The sequence below is a fragment of the Carassius auratus genome, chromosome 28, assembly GCF_003368295.1.
Source record: "Carassius auratus strain Wakin chromosome 28, ASM336829v1, whole genome shotgun sequence".
In the NCBI taxonomy this organism is placed as follows: Eukaryota; Metazoa; Chordata; class Actinopteri; order Cypriniformes; family Cyprinidae; genus Carassius; species Carassius auratus.
The window spans coordinates 12,855,927-12,875,297 of record NC_039270.1 but is presented as its reverse complement, the minus strand read 5'-3'; the positions used below and the strand labels follow the sequence as shown (position 1 = coordinate 12,875,297).

The following is a 19,371-nucleotide window of genomic DNA, read 5'->3' as shown; positions in this document are numbered from 1 at the left end:
GCATTTTAGACTTCTTGACTTGCTTAGACTTGCTTGTTTCACATGATCTTGGTGACAAATCAGAATTTGCAACAGCAGTGCTATCTTACTGGCTAACGTAGAGAATGGCTTCTCTTAGACAATCATAGAAACACAATTTTCATAAAATGTTGGAAACTATGAAGCAGTCAGTATTGATTTGCATTGTGCAAGTATGTGTCATTTTCCAGCTAAAGTTTAGGAAATTTAGGAAAAGTTATATTATATAATTTCCAGCTTGCCATTGTAAAGAATACCTAACATGGGAAGAAATATATATATATTTCTTAAAATAAAACAAATACATTTAAACGTTTTTAACAAATATATATATATATATATATATTTTTTTTTGCAAATACAAATTGAAATGTTTTTTAGTGCCCCTTGTGTAAATGGATATCATGCCTTTTTATTTTTATTTTCTTATTTTACTTTATTTAAGGTAATGGTGCTTCACACCTGACATGGAATTACGTTGGAGTTTTTTTTGAGCAGGAAATAAACCAGGTAACTGAATCACAGGCACCTACAGCCCCTCAAATCTGCTTGTGTTTATTTGCAATTCCCAAAAGCCTTGGTGCTCTCTGGACTTCTCAGAAGCTCTGTTTTAACAGCCCTCCAGATCCTCTAATTGTTCACTTCATGCTATGTTACAATACTAAGTAAATTGCATATATGTGAATGAAATACGGTCCACTATGGTTGCAAAATCGGTAGCCATAAAGCCTAGTAATCAGAGTCAATATGAAATGCCATTCCCAACCCATTTTGCTTCTGTAATCTGATGCATCTCAGACAGAATAACAGTATGAGCCTGCTTGACTGTGCGGTTGAAAGTCAGATGGCAATGTGTGCCACTTGGCTGAGTACCAAGCAGTTGGCCTGCTCGCACCTGGCATGGATTAGCCAGCTGCCACTGTGCAGGGCATGATATTCTGACCCACTGACCTCATCTTTCGAGTGAAGTGTGTAGGTAGTCTTAAACTGTTGCCTCGTCTGTGCCTCACTTGTTTAGCTTGGTAAACTGAAAAAAAAAACCCATCTAACTGCCTTCCGTTGAAGCTGATTGCACCACCAGAGAGCTTTCCTTCCAGAGGGAATAAAGTTTTGCATTTTGACCCAGATAAAAGCAAACCGACTGACCACGAAAGCCCAAATAAGAAACCTGCCCACAGTTTCACAATTGAAAGACCCGAGGGAGACAACAGTTGAGTTAAAATGCTCCACATGTTGAGCCATGGTGTTAATGCTGTAGGCTTGGGTGTAAGTCATACCCTGATCCCATTCCTCAAAATGTGTGACTTTAATTGGACTTAAAAGATCAGTTGACTGGGAGGTAGTAAAACAGTGTATTGGAAAGACTGTAATGTCTGCCTAGAGTTAGCAGTGATGTACGATTATGATGTCAGTAAGTGTAATATGTTCCCAGCACTGGAGCATCAGTTTCCCATAATGATCGATACATTATATACATTTCGTCTAAGTGTTTAGCAAAGTCTGTGTCGTCATCTGTGATTAGCGTAAGTGTCAGGATGTCAGAGTCAATGTTATATGTGTGTGTGTGTGTGTGTGTGTGTGTGTGTGTGTGTGTTTATATTAGTGCTGTCAAACGGTTAATCACATCCAAAATAAAAGTTTTTGTTTACATAATAAGTATGTGTGTACTTGGTTTATTTGTTATGTATGTATAAATATACACACACATATTTTGAAAATATCTACATGTATTTTAAAATGTATATATTTATATTCACATCATTTATATTATTTTTAAGTGTATACTTGTATACATAAACATAGCGTACATAAAGATAACATATTTTCTGAAATATATACATGCATGTATGTGTATTTATAAGGGATGCACTGAAATGAAAATACTTGGCCGATGCCAAAGCCGAACAAAATGCAACACTGGGCCGAATACCGAATGCAGTTTTTCAATACAGAACGAGGTGTTTTAGAAAGCCGTGAACAGCACTTTACTTTAATAAAGAATCACTTTGGGTTTGAGACTTTAGTCTTTGCAACTTTAGGGATCTAATCTATTCGTGAACAGCTTGTAACACTCCAAAGAGAAAGGAAACTTGAAGTCGTATCATATGACTCCTTTAATATTCTGTTCCCTTCTGTACATGTGAGAATCGTGCGGTCCCTTTTCCCAACACTTCCCTCTGTTCATCATCGCTCTCTGCACATTTTACTTACCACAAAATACTCCCACTCATATTTTTAGTATTACTTAATATCCAGAAATGTTCTGTAAACCAAACAAAAGAGAAGAAAAACAAGGAAATTAGGGAGAAATAAATGACTTTGCGAAGCTAATGCGGTGCTGAGAAACTGAGATGTAAACAGAATGTGCCTTTCAATCATGTTTTCCCAATTGTGACATCATCACCATGGCAATAGATTCTAGCAGCACTGTTTTGCTCAGATGGCCTGATGAGAACGGTGTGTGTGTGTGTGTGTGTGTGTGTGTGTGACTCACTATGCTCATGACTAAGCTGTTATCTGCTCTGTATTCAAACCCTGTTGAGAGAAATGCATTTCTGAAAACACCTGACAGTCTTTCTATCAAAACCGGTTCTCTTGTTCTGTACCAAAGTGTTTATTTTATCACAACTTTTTTTGTTTTCAAGAGCTCAGTGAAAATCCCCAACTGAATCAATCGAATTCACTCATTAAAATAGTCATCTTTTTTTAAATTCCTAATTAGACTGAAATTGAGAAAAATCTTCATTAAATATTGGTCAAATATTAATTGGGCTTTACCGAGTAATTGAGCTGAACTTCTTCATATGTCTCCTGTGCTTGAGTTTGCAGCTTTATTGAAGTTTGCGACTTCCTAGTAAATGGCTGAATTAACCATGCAATTTCCCTGTTATTCAAAGCAAGGTAATAGGATCGGACAAAACTTTTTTTATTTTTTGAATGGGGATTTTTGTAACTTCAGATCAGTTCTGATGGAAGCAGACTCCATTTTACTGAGAAAGATGAGAGATTTTTTATTGAATTTCTCTGAAAGAAGAGAAATCTGTGATTTAATGATTGCATTATAGTATAAAAGTTCCTTTAAAGAAGTGAGTTGTGTGTGTTAAATATTTGTTATGCTTCCATTGTGAACACGTAGAATTAACCTTATATTATTATTATTTATTGTTTTAATTCAAACACTCTAGATGTATTTTTGGAACGTTCAAATGTTCTAGTTTTTCAGTCATTCTATAGTTCTCATTTTCCTGAATATTCAAACATAATTGTAGCAGATATTCAAAAACTGGACATGTTTTTGATGTACCAAACATTCTGAAATTCTTTTTTGAACATTTAAAATGTCCTAGATCTTGCAGACATTCTAAATGTATCTTTACATTTAAACATATTGCAGTTTATTTATTTATTTATTTATTTTATTTTTTTGAACATTGTAACCACCAGTTTCTAGCCACAAGTTTCACAGAAAATGATTGAACCTAGTCCAGACTCAAATGTAAGTCTGAGCTGTTAAACTTAAATAAATAAAAAAACAAAACAAAAAAAAAACCCTTGCACTGATTGATCTTAAAACTTGTCAGTGCTTTTGTTTTGTCTCTAGATGCACACCAGTAATGTTTTTTTATAAGGTACGTTTATACAAAAAAACAAAAACAATGACTTCCATGTCCTAATTAAACTATGGCCTGATCCTGGTTTAGTCTAAACCCTGTCTGTGAAACCATGCCTAAATGTTGCAGAATGCAGACATTCTAAAATGACCTTTCTTAAACATTGATGTGTTCCAGACAGTGCAAGCATTGTGAAATGGAACCTCATTAGCAGATGTGGCCGTGACTGAATGTGTGACTCAGTGTAGGGATGATGTCATGTCAGATACCTTCACAATCTGTCACTGCAGAGATGCTACTGCTGTTTCTCTTTCTGTATGTGAAGTGTTATAACATGTTACCATGGTGATGGTCTTTGTCATCTTGTCATCTTAAAATGCTTGCAGCAGAGTTTGCATTACCGCTGTTTTTTTCATCATAACTACACCACACACACACACTTTCTTTCAGTGTAGAATGTCCATTTTGTTTGTTATATAACTAAAGGTCATATTCACAATGTTGTAAATTTTCCTGGAAAATATTCTTGTGCATATTCTGGAAAAATTTTTGTCACAAATTACACTTTGTTCCCTATAAAGTTATACAAGCATACTAAATACTAACTTTAAGTAGGTTATCAATGAGTGACTATTGTCATCAATTTTAAAAATGTTTTTTCTCTTTGTTTTAGGGCTGTTTTTGACTATGGCAACTATGGGGGAGGAGTCATGTCCCAGTGTCACCGCCCCTGCTGATACCCCAGGCTCCGCCTCCAGTCCACAGAGTGATGCCGTAACCAATGAGCTGCAAGAACTGTCTCTTCAGCCCGCCCTCAGCTTGCTTCCTATTCATGAGAGGAAGAATGGTGAGCTTATTGTAATGATGGTTGCATGTAATTATTAAATCTAAGCCAGAATCTTCAGTAATTCTGACTTGTGATTTGTGAACACAGCATTCATAAGCTTTACTTATATAATAACCAATACCAATATGACAGATGTCCCATTATTTTCTGAATTACAGTAACCATCGAATAAATAGTAAACATTTAGGATTTTATTTTTAGCCAAATTGTTACTAGGTACAGGGTGCTGTATCTATCACAAAATCACAAAAAAATAATACAGTTTAGAGTTGATTATTGTTTCTATAAATGAACCATTTTTAAAAATGTCTTGTTTAAAATTAGGTAAAAATACTGTTTATTTTTATCAAGCAACTTACGGTACATATACTGTATAATAGAAAGTTAAGCGAATGGTCTGAAATGTATTTTTTGCCACACTACCAAATAACAGGTGAATCTAGAAAACTTATTTGTCATAAATATATCTCATGCTCAAATTATTTTTCAGTCATGCTGGAATTATTTAGCTGTTTTTTCTTGTATTTCTGGCAATGAGTTCAGGTCATTTTGTCACTCGCTGTATAACACAGTATATGAGATAAGTCAGTCTCCATCGCTCTGAGAAACGCCGCCTGTCACAACAACGTCAGGACTGATTTTGTTTTTCATATTTGTTTCTGGGTGGCTTAATGAGAAGAATATCTCACACACATTGTATGTCAGCGTCACCACTTGGAGTTATGGAGGATATAAAACTTAAGAAATCCTAGGTAAACTTCTGATGGCCAGTTTCAACCAAAAATGTAAAAGAAATGAGGTACGATTCATTCTAGACAATTTATATCATTGCTGGTCTTTTGTAAACCTAGAAACCAATTGGCAAGCATTTTTGTTTTCATTTAGTACTTATTGGATTCTGATCTTGGGCCCTCTTGGGGCTATCACAAAATTTAAATAGCTAAAAATCATGGTAACACTTTACAATACGGTTCCATATGTTAACATTAGCTAACTTGATCTAACAATGAAAAATACATTTAAAGCATTTATTAATATCAGTTAAAACTAATTTTATCATTTGATAATACATTATTAGAATCAAAAGTTACTTAATATTATTTAAAGGACCTAAGCTAACATGAACTAAAAATAAAGTTGTAGCAGATGTAACATTAACAAAGATAAATAAATGGTGTAGCAAATACATTGCTTGTTTTAATGTTAGCTGTTGCATTAAAGTTGCATTAACATTTGTCATCATTTGCTGAACACAAAAAAGGCATTTGAAATAATGTTGGAAAGCGAGCAGTATGTTTTCCTTATGGAAGTCAGTGGGTACCAGCAACTGTTTGGTTCCTAACATTCTTCAAAATATCTTCTTATCTGTTCAGCGTGACTCTTAAACAGCTTGAGGGTGAGTAAGTGATGACAGAGTTGTCACTTTTGCGTGAATTATCAGTTGAAGTAATGGGTCGTATTGTAAAGGGTTACCAAAATCAGAACAAATAAATTGACTTTCACTAACATGCACAATTAGGCATAGACATAATGTTAGGATTTGATACGATAGGCTTAGTGCTCTGATCTGCAAACGTGCACATGCTCGCACATGGCTAAGCTGATTAACTGTGTTTAGCATATGGTGACCAGCCCCTGGCTAATAATGGTTTCTAGAGTTATTTTGCATTTCTAATCTTTCTAAACACCCACACTCACATCCCACAAGCTCTAAATATGAAAGGCTGAAATTCAGATTAAAAACCTAGTTGATGAGCCATGTTATCTCTGAGGGGTCTCTACTGCCACCCAGTGGAGCTTTACAGGACATTAGTTTATTACATTGTTTTTATCCTGGAAAAGGATTGGGCAGCCTGCAATCACTTACACTTTATACACAGTCTGACAAGTGAGTAGTCATTTAGCAGATGCTTTTAACCAGCCGGAGCGCCCTGACTCGTTGAGGCTAATGCATCGGCCCTAGTGAGAAGGGTCTGGCTGCAGATGTGCACTCTCTACTCTGTCTGCAGTGTCACTTGCTCTATCTGTACAGGAACTGGAAATGTAACAGAATGTTGTGTAAGAGTTTGGTGCTTATTTCTTTATTATATGTTTGACTTGTAAGACTTCTTTAAAAATATATAGATATAAATTTAAATCGTATCGTTTCAGCAATGATGCATTATGAATTATATATTTGTTATCTTATCCAATGCTATTAATTTGTGTAAATTTTAGTTGGTGTCTGAATAGTTTTGGGGGGCAACTGCATGTTTGTTTGGCAACATTGCAGGGTTGTGACTGTGGTGATTGTTGTGGAACTCCGATGCGTGAAAGACTATTATTTTAGTTATAGTTTGACATAAAAATAAAATAAAAATAATAATAATTTTATCCTGCATTACAATAAATATCAGACTGCATTTGGGTTGTTTTATAATAATAATAACAAAAAATACAGCTAACTAACACAGTAATCCACAATAAAAGCATAAAAACATGATATATGAGATAATTAATAAAAGCGGAGCTATTTTTTTGCAAATAAACTTAATGTAACACACACACACACACACATACATGCATATATATATGTATGTATGTATATATATATATATATATATATATATATGTATATATGTATATATGTGTATTTATATATATGTATATATGTATATTTATATATGTGTATGTGTGTGTGTTTTCCTTTTAATTGTAGTTTTTGTGTAAGATTGAGTAGTTTGTTCTTTATGTGCTATGTGTATATTGATGTTTTTTTTTTTAAGATTTCTATTTAGCTTTGAAGTATTAATTCACTTCTAGAATGTTCCAAGATATTCTTTCTTCAGTGGCAAAGAAATAATGTTTTTTTTTTAAAGTTATATCTATATTTTGTGAATAGATTTTTCTTTATTAGATTTTTTTAGTAAATGACCGATAGTTTCATTAGATAAGACCCTTATTCCTCGGCTGGGATCAAGTAGAGCCCTTTGAAGCTGCGTTGAAACTGTAGTTTGGACCTTCCACCCGTGGGCTTTCATTCTAGTCCACGATATGGAGAACAATCCCTGTTTTCCTCAAAAACCTTAATTTCTTTGTGATTGAAGAAAGAAAGACATGAACACTAGGGCTATGCGATATGGACAAAGAAATCGCAATTTATTTGATCAATTTAGCGATTTCGATTTTAATCACGATTTTGACACACACAGACATGCTTTACAGTCATAAATGCATTCAGTATGAATTTGAAACATATTTCCAAAAGAAAACCAATCAGAGCTTTATCAAAAAGTTGTAACGTCTCTAGAAGACTTAAGTAAAAAAAAAAATCACTAAATAAAGGTGTGACAAAATGTCTAGACTGGCCATGCATTGGACATAGAGCTCATTGTAGCAGTGCCTCAGGTGTTTAAATAGGTTTGTTATACATTTATACAGGTTCAGACGTACTCCGTCTGAAGTGCGTATGGAGTATGTGTATGTGCGGTATGAAGCAGCAGCGAGAGCGCATTATTGTAACATGAAAGCACATTCTCTCCGCTCGCACGCTGATTTCCTTTGCTCTGTCACAAAACCGCTGCTCTTGCCCAGAGAGTGCACGCACTTAAAACATGTCTCCTCTCGCTCAAACTGCGTCCTGTGCGAAGTTTGAATGCTCTGATTCATTAAAATGGGCTCGGAAAAAATACGCATTACAGACAGAGTGTGTGAACCTGGAGTTATGTAAGCATGTGCCCAGTCTGTTCTGTTCTCGTGCTCCATTTAGGCGCGCTGCATTCTGATTGGATCGGTTAACATATTACGGAAGGTCGGGGCCGCGGAAATTTGTGCTATAAAGCGATTTAGAAATCACACAGCCCTAATTAACACCTTGGATGACATGGGGGTGAGTAAATTATCGGAATCGATCTCCTTTAAAGAAATAGTTCACCCAAAAATGAAAATTTGCTAAAAATTCACTCACCCTCAGGCCATCCTGAGGGCCATAGATGAGCTTGTTTCTTTTTTGGAACCGATTTGGAGAATTTTGTCATTACATCATTTGCTCACCAATGGATCCTCTGCAGTGAATGGTTGCCGTCATATTGAGAGTCAAAACAGCTGATAAAAACATCACATTAATTCAGAACACTTCAGTCATTAATTACTGTCTTGTGGAGCAAAGAGTTAAAAGACGTTTTTAGCTTTAAGCTATTGCTTCTAGATTTCATATAAAATATGAGTCCTCTATCCGTACTATTGCTCTCTCCATTTATCTTGTCTGAATCAGGAGAGTAATATGCACAGATCAAGCCCGCTTACAAACCAGAAAACATCTTAAGGATGACTTTAAAACATCTTAATGGTGGATTTATTCACAAACTCACCGCTTTTAAATTTATAAGACATTAACTGATGGACTGGATTGCTTTTGGATTATTGTGATGGTTTCATTTGGATTCTCATTCGGACGGCACCCATTCACTGCAGTAGATCAATTTTTTCCATATAATAATTATTTGTTTTGTTTCAGCATTATTTTTAGTTAACAAAAACCATCTTTATTTGTTTTAGTCAACAGTAACAACACTGATGAGGGACTCCATTTGTAACTGTTGACTGTTTACATATACACACATTTTATTCTTAAAATGCAGTTCGTTATTTCTGTCACCCTTGATTTATCACATTTTCTTAAGTGCTAAGTTTATCTATAAAATGCACGCTTCTTTCTTGATTTGTCTCCTCCCAGGATATTTTACACCCTCACACTTCAGCGTGTAAAACCCAAATGTGCTACAGGAATAAGTCTGTGCCACATTTGCTAAAAAAGGCTCCTAAAACACCTGCTGAACTGAGCGATTTTACACCTTAGCGGTGAGGTGTGGCTGTCAGACAGACTTTGGATGCATTACCACAAATACAGCAACTTTAAATAGCTGCACCAGACAATTGTGATGTTCTCCATGCAGCCGCCAGAAATCTGCACATTTTTAGGAAGTCATATTTCACAGATTTTAATTTTAGCCATATATTCATATTGGGAAACACACTTCTGTGACTCCGAATGTGCGTTTGTGTGTGTCGTTCTGTCAGCAGAGAGAGGTCATTGAGTGCAGAGTGGCCTTGTTTAATAAAGCCCAAATGTGTGTGTGTGTGTGTGTGTGTACTGAATGACTTGAGAAACAGCTGTGGTTCTGCGGTAGTGCTGTCACACACAGACACACACACCTTTCCCTGCGGAGAGCATGGAGACTGAAGTTGCTTCTGCAACAGCAGGGCTCTGGATCTTTGATGTAGCTGTTTCTTTTCATCAGATATCTCCCTCCTTTATTTTTAATTTATTTATTTTCCATCGTCTTCCACTCTTCTTTTTCTCTCACCCGGATTCTTGTTAGGAGATCAGCAGTTCTGAGTGAATGGCTGAAAATGTGAAAGAGACAAAGGCTGAATGAAGTTTGGAGTTAGAAACTTTTTTTAAAACCTGTCCTGATGCTAGACATCAGCTTGGGCTCCACGCCAACGCCGCCCCATTTGGGTCTGGAAACAAGCCGTCCGATTGGACCGTGAGCGGTGTGCCTGTCTGAGTCTGAGAGAAGGTGTGGAGTCATGTTGCATGAGTGCCTCCAAAATAACAAACATACTTCTAGCCTTTGGCGAGTGTTTGAACAGACCCCTACGTCAATTAAACTACAGATACAGAAACTGAGTGTGCTATTACTGTTTTAATCTTTTAGACCTACAATCTTGGCCTGATAGATGATAAAAATGGAGAAAACGATCCCATAAGCCTGTGGACCAGCAAGCTACCACACAGAACACTATAGCAACTGCTTGGCAACACCCTGGCAACCAACTTAGCATAGTGGTGTTGAGTTTTACAGTGTCATTTTATCATTATTATAATAATATATTATTACATGCACACTAGTAAGCTAGGGGTGTGCCATTAAGTAGTCATTAGGAAAGCACTTTACAAAAGGAGTTTTGTTTTACGGTCATCCTTTTTTTTTCTTCATAAATTGGTAGCAAAACTTTTGCAAATAAACATACCTTTTATATTATTAAAAAAAAAAAATTATATTTATGTATGTGTATATGTATATGTATATATATGTGTATATGTATATACAGTGGAGCTCGAAGGTTTGGGCACCCTTTGCAGAATCTGTGAAAATATTTAAAATTTTCACAGATTCTGCAAACTTTCGAGCCCCACTGTATATGTATATGTATATGTACACCTATATGTGTACATTTACATAAAACTTTTTAAAATCTAAAATGTATATTGTATTTATGTCAATGTCCATCAGCGAATCTGCTGACGGACACTTTTGTGTTCAGCAGAAGAAAAGAACTTCATACACGTTTGGAAAAACTTGAGGGTGAGAAAATGAGGACAGGAATTCAATTTTGAGATGCACTCATCGACTAAGTGTGTTGAAAGAGTTTAAACTTGCTGTGGATGAGCAGTCAGATGTAGTTAGATCAAATGTGAGCAGTGATGTTGTATTCTTAAATATTTCATAAGCTGAGACCTGTAAACAGCAGGCATGATCCACTGAGCTGTTTGCACGTGTTTGTGTGATTGTGCGTGGTATGCCACGGGCGATAAGGGAACCTGAGTGATGACATTCCCACGATCCAGGATGAAGAAGCATCAGCTCATGCGCGCACACACACACACACACACATACACATGCTTGAACAGCACATTTAGGTGTCCTGCAGGCCGCAATTTGAGACGTGAGGTGTAATTAACAGTGATATCCTCAATAACTCCGCAGCAGCTCAGCAGCCTGCCACACAGATTGAGTGTCAGGTACAGTACGACTGTGAGGACTCAAATAGAAACATCTGGAGAACAAGCTAAAGAGGAAGATGGAGGGATTCCAGACACACCATAAGCTGTGCATTGTGAGCTTAGTTTAACTTGAGATTTATAGAGACAAAGACAAAGTAAAACAACTCATTCACAAGGATCAGATCAATCTATATCCTGGCATTGTTGAATTCTTGATCTTGATCGTTTGACAGATGGGTAACACTTTAATTTGGAGACCAATTCTCACTGTTAACTAGTTGCTTGTTAGCATATTAGTAGCATTTAACACATATTAATGCATTATTCGGCGTGATTATATTTGAAATCCCTTGATGCTACCTCATACCTACATTTAAAGGGATCGTTCACCTAAAAATGAAAATGTGTTATCATTTACACAACCTCATGGCATGCCAAACCTATACGAGTTTCTTTTGTATGTTGAACACAACAGAAGATATTTCAAAGAATGCTGGTTATCAAACAGTTGTCTTCCATTAGTGTGTCTTTCCCTACTATGGAAGTCAATGGGGACCAACAACAGTTTAGTTCTTCAAAATATCTTCTTTTGTATTCAACATGAGAAAGAAACGTGCAGAAACTCAGTGAGGCTGTGTAAAATTTGTGGACTTTAACAATTACCTACTAGTAATCAGCAGCAAGTAAGGAGTTTAGGCAAGGCAAGTTTATTTATATAGCACATTTCGTACACAATGGTAATTCAATGTGCTTAACATAAAAGAAGGTAAAATAGTCATGAAGAAAAATAATATAAAAATAAAAACAAGCAATTTGAAAACCTTGGAAATTATTTAAAAATGGACTCCCCTTGTTTTGTGTGAACCCTTGGTATTTTTAGTTTACTCATTTTTGTGGTTGCTTTTATTTTAGCATTATTCAGTTCAAGAAGAAAAAATAAATTGGTTCATTAAATGGTTTTTATTTTAATACACATGGGTAAATATTAAACGTGCCTTAATGGATTATTTAGCAGAATCTTGCAGCAATCTTTCAACATCTTATTTGGAGAAGAAGAGTAGAAGTTGGAGCCTAGTTAGGATGCACATCCCTTTATTTTCCTCTCTTGTTCTCAATCTTCAGGTCTCTGAGGATGACATTACTTTGCTATTTCAATGTGGATGATGTGTTTTGGCAGTAGCTTGTGCTGCAGTATCTCACTCTGACACTGAAGGAAAACTCACACGTCACACACACACATTTTCCCGGACCAACTTTAGATCACTAATACTGCAATTATGAGTCATCAGCCTCAATTCTCTCTTACAGTGGGTGCAACGATCGTTAACTTACAACGCTGAGGCTGTCCTCCTGAGACGCACACCTCCTGCCAGCCATCTCAATTTCACCTCCTTTAGTGGCCTCACGCCAGATCAAAATTCAGCAGCCCATCAGCTGTTGTGATGAGCTAAAGCCAGATCACAACTTAGCAGCGCAACAGGTGCACCACTGGCTCTATTCCACAACACAAACAGCATGTGAACAGGTGCTACACGCGCTCGTGCTGACAGGTTCAGACCCCAGGAACATCAGCCATGCTCAAAAACACACCTTCTGGCTTTTTATAATTATCAGATGAGGGATAAATGCTTTTGAGAGATTTCATCTCAAACTATGCTACCAATTGACGTCACAAGTACATATCATTACCATCAAAATGTTTTATAGTAGTGACTGCCGTTTTATACTTTTTCTTATACTTGTGCAAGACCTAATTTGAAGACATATGTATTTATATACTATTGATATCAAGAGTATTAAGAATTATTATGTGTGTTTATATCAATACTATGTATTTTACATATATCTTATATCATATATGTGACCATGGAGCACAAAAGCAGTCATAGGTGACACTGGTGGTATATTTGTAGCAATAGCCAACAATACATTGTATGGGTCAAAATTATAGATTTTTCTTTCATGCCAGAGATCATTAGAATATTAAGTAAAGATTGTTCCATGAAAATATTTAGAAAATATCCTACCATAAATATATCAAACCTTTTTTTTCTTTCGTATTTTTAGTTTGGTGATATGCAATGCTAAGAACTTTAAAGGCAATTTTTTTTTTTATTTTTTTTTTTTTACCTTCAGATTCCAGATTTTAAAATATCTGTGTTTCTGCCAAATATTGTCCTAACAAACCATACATCAAGCTTGCTTTATTCAGCTTTCAGTTGATGTAAACATTTCAATAAAAAAAAAAAAAAAATGACCGTTATGACTGGTTTTGTGGTCCAGGGTATCATGCATATATTACATATTTTGTAACATTTCTTGACTAAATTCAAAATGTTAATATGATTGAGCGTTTTTTCTGCATGTTCTGACAGCTCTTATTGTGATTCCTCTAACATCTTGATTCGTTCATGTTGACTCTATGCCACATGCTTAATGATGACACCGGGGAGCAAATGTGTCAAAATGTCATCTGCGAGAACCAAACCCACAGCGAGAGATGGCTCGATTTAGCCTTGTATCAGGTTATTAATCTAACAGAGCCCTTTTTTCTCTGTGGTGGTGTTTAGTTGCGTGTCTGTTACATAAACGGCTGGGTTTCGCATTCTCGTAGATGTTTGAAGTGGGATGATACCAATATACGATTCTGAGGCTTTACATTTGTATCCACCAGAAATGTTTTTGACACACAGCAAGCATTTTCCATTGCACTACTGTTGGTGTTTCTTCTACTGGAAGAGATAGTTGCTTGACTTTCTGTTTTGGGGATCTTGATGTATATTTGCATAATGACAATGATATTATTGTAGGTTAATTTATATACAGTATAAGCCAGTAAGCAGTGTGCTGTCTCTTTGTGGCTTTAATGGTACCTGGTTGTGACTGTACCTTTTTTGGTTTCAGTCCAACCCTAGATAACCTGTAAAGATGTTTGCTTGCAGTAGTATAAACGTCTAACCTTTGCCTGCGATTTACACTATAGATGTGCCAGGATCTTTTTTTTTTTTTTATATGTGTTTCTTGGTTTAACCACTATATAGATTCAAACGCTCATTTAATAGAATTGGCAGTCGTTCTTCCTGTGGTAAGCCGTGGAAACATCTCGCACACTTCTGTTTTAAATTGAATGCAGAAACAGGAAGAGGAAGTATGTTGTAGTCTGTACTCTCTCCTCTCTGACTGATAAGCTCTCTGCCGGCTGTCAGGAAGAGCTTGCTCTAGAAGAGGATGAAGGAGACAGATCGAGCTGCTTATCTGGTATTTTATCAACTTGTGTGTCTTCTTTCTTGCTGTTTTATGTTTATAGCGCGCTATCTCCCGAACATGCAAATATTGATGTATTAAAATAGTAACGAACTACAGTGAAGTAATTTCCTCACAGTAACTTTCAGAAGTGCTTCTGTTTTCATCGCACAAGACCGATCTGTTAGCATCATACTAGCACTCTTATCTTTGAACTCTATGAAATGTTTCACTACACGTATAGTTTTGTATTTGTGCACATTTGATGTGCATAGTTGATTTTGCTCTTCTGGAACCAACCAATCAATGTATAGCTGTGTGTTGTATTGCAAAATTATGTCCCGAGCATGAAAATTGGTTAACCTGTTGTGCAGTCAGAGATAAATGAGTCATCATTTTGCCCAATTTTCATCTTTGATAGTTGACTACATCTCTTCATCTTTGACTTGATTTCTTGTTTTCTTCTAGTGCTTCAACTCAGACTTCAGCAGAGACGGACTCGAGAAGAGCTGGTTAATCAGGGGATCATGCCACGTAAGGAGCACTCACACTCTCTTACTAGTCTCTTACTAGTTAATAATCTGGTGCTACTACTAGGCAGTTCGGTTTGTGTGTAGATTTGAGGATCTCCGTTCTGTCCTTTGGTCTGATTTTGAAGGCATTTTCCTTCCTTCAATAAGATTCGTTCCTACACCTGGTTGATGGTTTTCATCTTTATGTGAATCTGGGTGAGATGTAGATGCCTTGTGGTTAGACCTAGTAGGTATAGCTAGTCTCTCTCATCCTGTGTAAGATGCTGATTTGGTTTAGTAAACATAAGTTCGAGTTGAACTTCCTTTTGCGTTGTGGTTTTTCTCTGAGCATGAAAGGTTGGCCCATTCATCTCAGAACTACAACATTTCTGACATCTTAAATGTCAGGTCATTACTATTCTGATGGTGTCTACACATTACCGCGGGAAGTAGGGGTGCTGAGGGTTGCGCAGCACCCCCTGGCGTGGGGGCAGGGGTACGGTGTTACAAATAAATGAACAGTTTGTAACAACAAAAATTAATCAAACTCATTTTATTATCAATTTGTATATTCATTCAGATTCATAGAAGTGGCCTAAGCCTACAGTGGCAGTAAGCAACAGTAAAACATGAATAAAGTTGAATCAAATTGATTGTGAAAGTCGTTTCAGCTTACTGACTTGACTGAGTTAGTTTGTTGCCATGACTTTTTGATCATATTATTACCTTTAACATGTCTGGGCCATACCCACATCAAGATTGAACAACCATTTGTACAGCCGTTGCAAAGATACAGCAGAGAAAGATCGAAAGCGTCCGTTTACCTCAGCAGCAACCAATCTCGCACTCTCACATCTGCAGTGCTTATTTTGATCTTTAACGTCAGATCTTTCCATTTCTTGGAACAAAATTAATGTTTAAGGTTGATTCGGTATTACTCTTAATGGAAAAAACACACACACAAACACAACATCAGCAACACTACAATGACAAAGTAGCTTTATATTAAACATAAAACTTTTATTAACCGAACGAATATGACATACCCGTGTTGCAGCAAATAAATAAAAGGTTTTTGGATTTCCCCCTTACCTCAAATGAAAACTTAGTTTGTGGTTTGATTATTCTTAATAATAATAAAAAAGACTATAGCCTACATTAAAACAGTACGACGGCAAATTCACTTTGAACTTTTATTAACCATATAAATAAGGAAAATATGTTTTACCCGTACTATAACACAAATAAATAAACAGAAGTTGGATTTCCTCTTTCTTTAAAGCGATCGTAGTTTGTGGTTCATTAAAAGCCTATTAATTAAAACACATCAGCCATAAAATAGTACAGTGGCAAATTTGTATAGGCCTATATTAAGCATTAAACTTTTATTGACAAAATGAATAAGGCAGATATAGCCATCTTGCATTGTAACCCAAATAAATAAGTTATTTTCCCTCTTTTAAAACAAATGCTTAGTTTGTGGTTCGTTGTTTTACTTATTTTTTTATTTGAATTAAAACCGCAACAATAAAGACAAACTCGTTGCTTAGATTAAACAAAGAAATGAAACTTTTATTAACAAAATGTGCACTTTTGGATCAAAGTGTCTCGCATCACTCCCGTCACGTGACCAGTCCCCACCCCACCTGGTTTTATTTCTCAGCCGCCCGGCTCAAAATACGTTCCCGCGTCTGTGTCTACACGCTTGATTTTATCAAAAAGGTTTCCATCTCATGTTGGCTGGAGATGTATGGTTTGATTTAAGTTAGTTAAAATGTAATCGATAGATTGCGTGATGATTTCAGTGCTTAATGAGGAATTAAACGAGTAACCAGAGGTCTTACCCAAACACGGATCCCAGTGTAAGTTGAGCAAGCTCTTTTTGATGTCGAAACTTTAAAGTAGCATATCCCAAATTACTCAACAGATCTCTCACTCTTTTCATCTTATACTTGTTCTCCCTCACCAAGTGTCTTATACAAGAATTAGCAAATTATATTTAATACCTCAAAATACACCTCAAGTTTTAGGTTATTATTGGTCATGGCTAAGATGGTGTATGAGCAGGAAGTTTGATTTCAATTCAGTAAATGTGGCATCCATCTTTGTTAATGTTGTTTGGGTCTAGGTTCATTTGAAGCCACTTTTGTCTCAGTGCAAAAGGATGGATCTGTTATACATTGGTATAGTTGAGTTTAATCAGGCGAGAGTTTGAGTCACGTCATTCTAGTGTCTCTATGGCGTTTATGTTAAACATATTGCTGACACATAACTACGACTTTAACACTGAAGTTGTCTCACACAGGATGCACGTTTAAAACAACGCAACACTTTAGACACTTAAAGGTTCATGATTAATTTCCAAGCCTTTGAGAACATTTTAAATGCTGTTTCGTGCACCTCTTATGGGTTGTTCCGGTGTACTCGGATAATACTTTTACAGTGAAGTTTTTCGTATTATAGGATCATGATTCATTTAAGTTGTTTCCTTCCATGTTACAAACTGAATTAACGTGAATAACTAAAAGATCAAAGATAAAAAGTAGTAGAATTGTTTCCATGTTTTTAAGTGAACAAAATTGGAGAAGATTTTGCAAAGAAGCTGTACACATTTATTTTATTTTATCAGTGAGATTAACAGCAGTTATTACCCATGTGCAACAAGTATTGGCAAACAGAAGCTGACCTGTTTTTGTTTCCAAGTTACCAACGGTCATCGTGTACGGTAGAAACATATAACCAGTAAGCTGCAGTTGTGTGCCATCCTTCGATCTCCAGCTTTACTCCTACACAAAACATTAGACTTAACCTTGTGATGATATCTGGTGGAGAAATACTAGTTGTGTAATCCAATTGATCAGACTGATGTGATGCTCGAAGCTATAGAGTTTAAAACAGACCATTCATCTGCATCTGAATATAAGTTTTTAAGTATTTAGAGACCTAAATTCTCTAATTTCATTCTCTCAAATATGCAGATAACATGTAACCACCTCGTTTTGTCTCCAGAGATCTGGACTAGCTAATCAAAGATTTAATTGTTTGCAAAAACCATGCATTGCTTTTTTTTTAAATTTACAGTTGTAAAGTTTTATCTGTTTCCAATGCTTTATGTGCCAATTTCATCTACAAAAATCACAATATGGTTATAAATTTACATGCATTTCTTTTTAAAGCATGCACACAGCATGTACTAATAAATCTGACATCAATTTATGTTTGATCTAATAAACATTGATTGTGTGACTGGCCCTTTAAGAAAATCTTGCGTAAGATCTCTTCTAAGAATCATCTGAAAAAGAAATGCAAGCCAGAAAAGCAGAAGCAGAGGGTTCAAATAAGGTGATGGATCCCCTAAGTAGTTTTATGTAGTGCTTCATACTGGACCCATGATATCTACCAGCATCGTCCATTGAACCCAGTGTCTGCTGATATCAGCATCTCAGCTGGCGCACCGACTGACTGTCAGCGCTGTTCAACCAGCAACAGTGATGCCACAGAAAATACTAAGAAGCTGTTTCTTAGAGATCTCCTTAATTGTAAGATATCTTTTATAAATGATAGTTTTAGCATTTTATAGTATCCATCTCTCGTGTTGATTCATTGCAAACTGAAAGATTTGAGCGTATGGTTACAGGAAAATTATGCTCAAAATCTGATTACATCAGTCTTTTTTTATTAAGTCTTTTATTTATTTGTATTTATTCGATATTCTTTCTTTTTATTTTGCATTTCTTTTATTTTCATTTGATTTCTTTAACTTTCTCCTTTTTTGTTTTCATCAATTTCTTTAATTTTAATTCTTTCTTTGATTTGACTTTGATTTTTTTTTAATTCAATTAATAAAATGACACCGCATATCCAGTATCAATTAAATATATGTCCTGAGAAATTAATTTCTAGGACAAGTGAAAAATGGCATTATGTGTTAACCAATCATCAAACGTAGGTTTGGGAAACTTGTTTGAAAACAGTCATTATTTGTGCAATTGTATTTGAATGTTAAATGCATACATATGAATGACTGTAGAATGGTGCATAAAATGCTCACTTTGGCATTAAGTCTTAAGAATTAAAATGTAATTCTATATGTTTCAGTCGCTTTAAATCCAATTTGTATTACAGGGACTAAATGTTTAGATTCCACATTTGCATGCTAAAACATGAGTCTAAGATGGAGATATTTAGTGCACTCTTACTCATAGTGAGTGCATGACTAGCCATGCTCTTCATTTGGGTGGGTTACGCGCACACACACACACACACACACACACACACTCATTTGAGCCATTGAGCAGGTGATAAACAGTATGTTTAAATATATGCCATGTTTCTCATTAGATCATTTAGTAAGTTTTCAGATGCCTGCTA

General features: G+C 35.8%; 1 protein-coding gene across 4 annotated transcripts in view; it reads left to right on the top strand.

Annotated features, from left to right (window-relative positions):
- The window catches only part of mrtfaa (myocardin related transcription factor Aa), a 38,200-nt gene that overhangs the window by 2,215 nt on the left and 16,614 nt on the right, over positions 1-19,371 (top strand). For 3 of the 4 annotated variants that reach the window (XM_026207864.1, XM_026207865.1, XM_026207863.1), the window contains exons 2-3: positions 4,303-4,476; positions 14,957-15,022. In XM_026207864.1, the coding sequence (XP_026063649.1) occupies positions 4,317-4,476; positions 14,957-15,022 (226 nt within the window). In that variant the 5' untranslated portion in view covers positions 4,303-4,316. Of the gene's footprint in view, positions 1-4,302; positions 4,477-14,331; positions 14,504-14,956; positions 15,023-19,371 lie in introns of those variants that run through there. The other variant, XM_026207866.1, reaches the window with a different exon arrangement.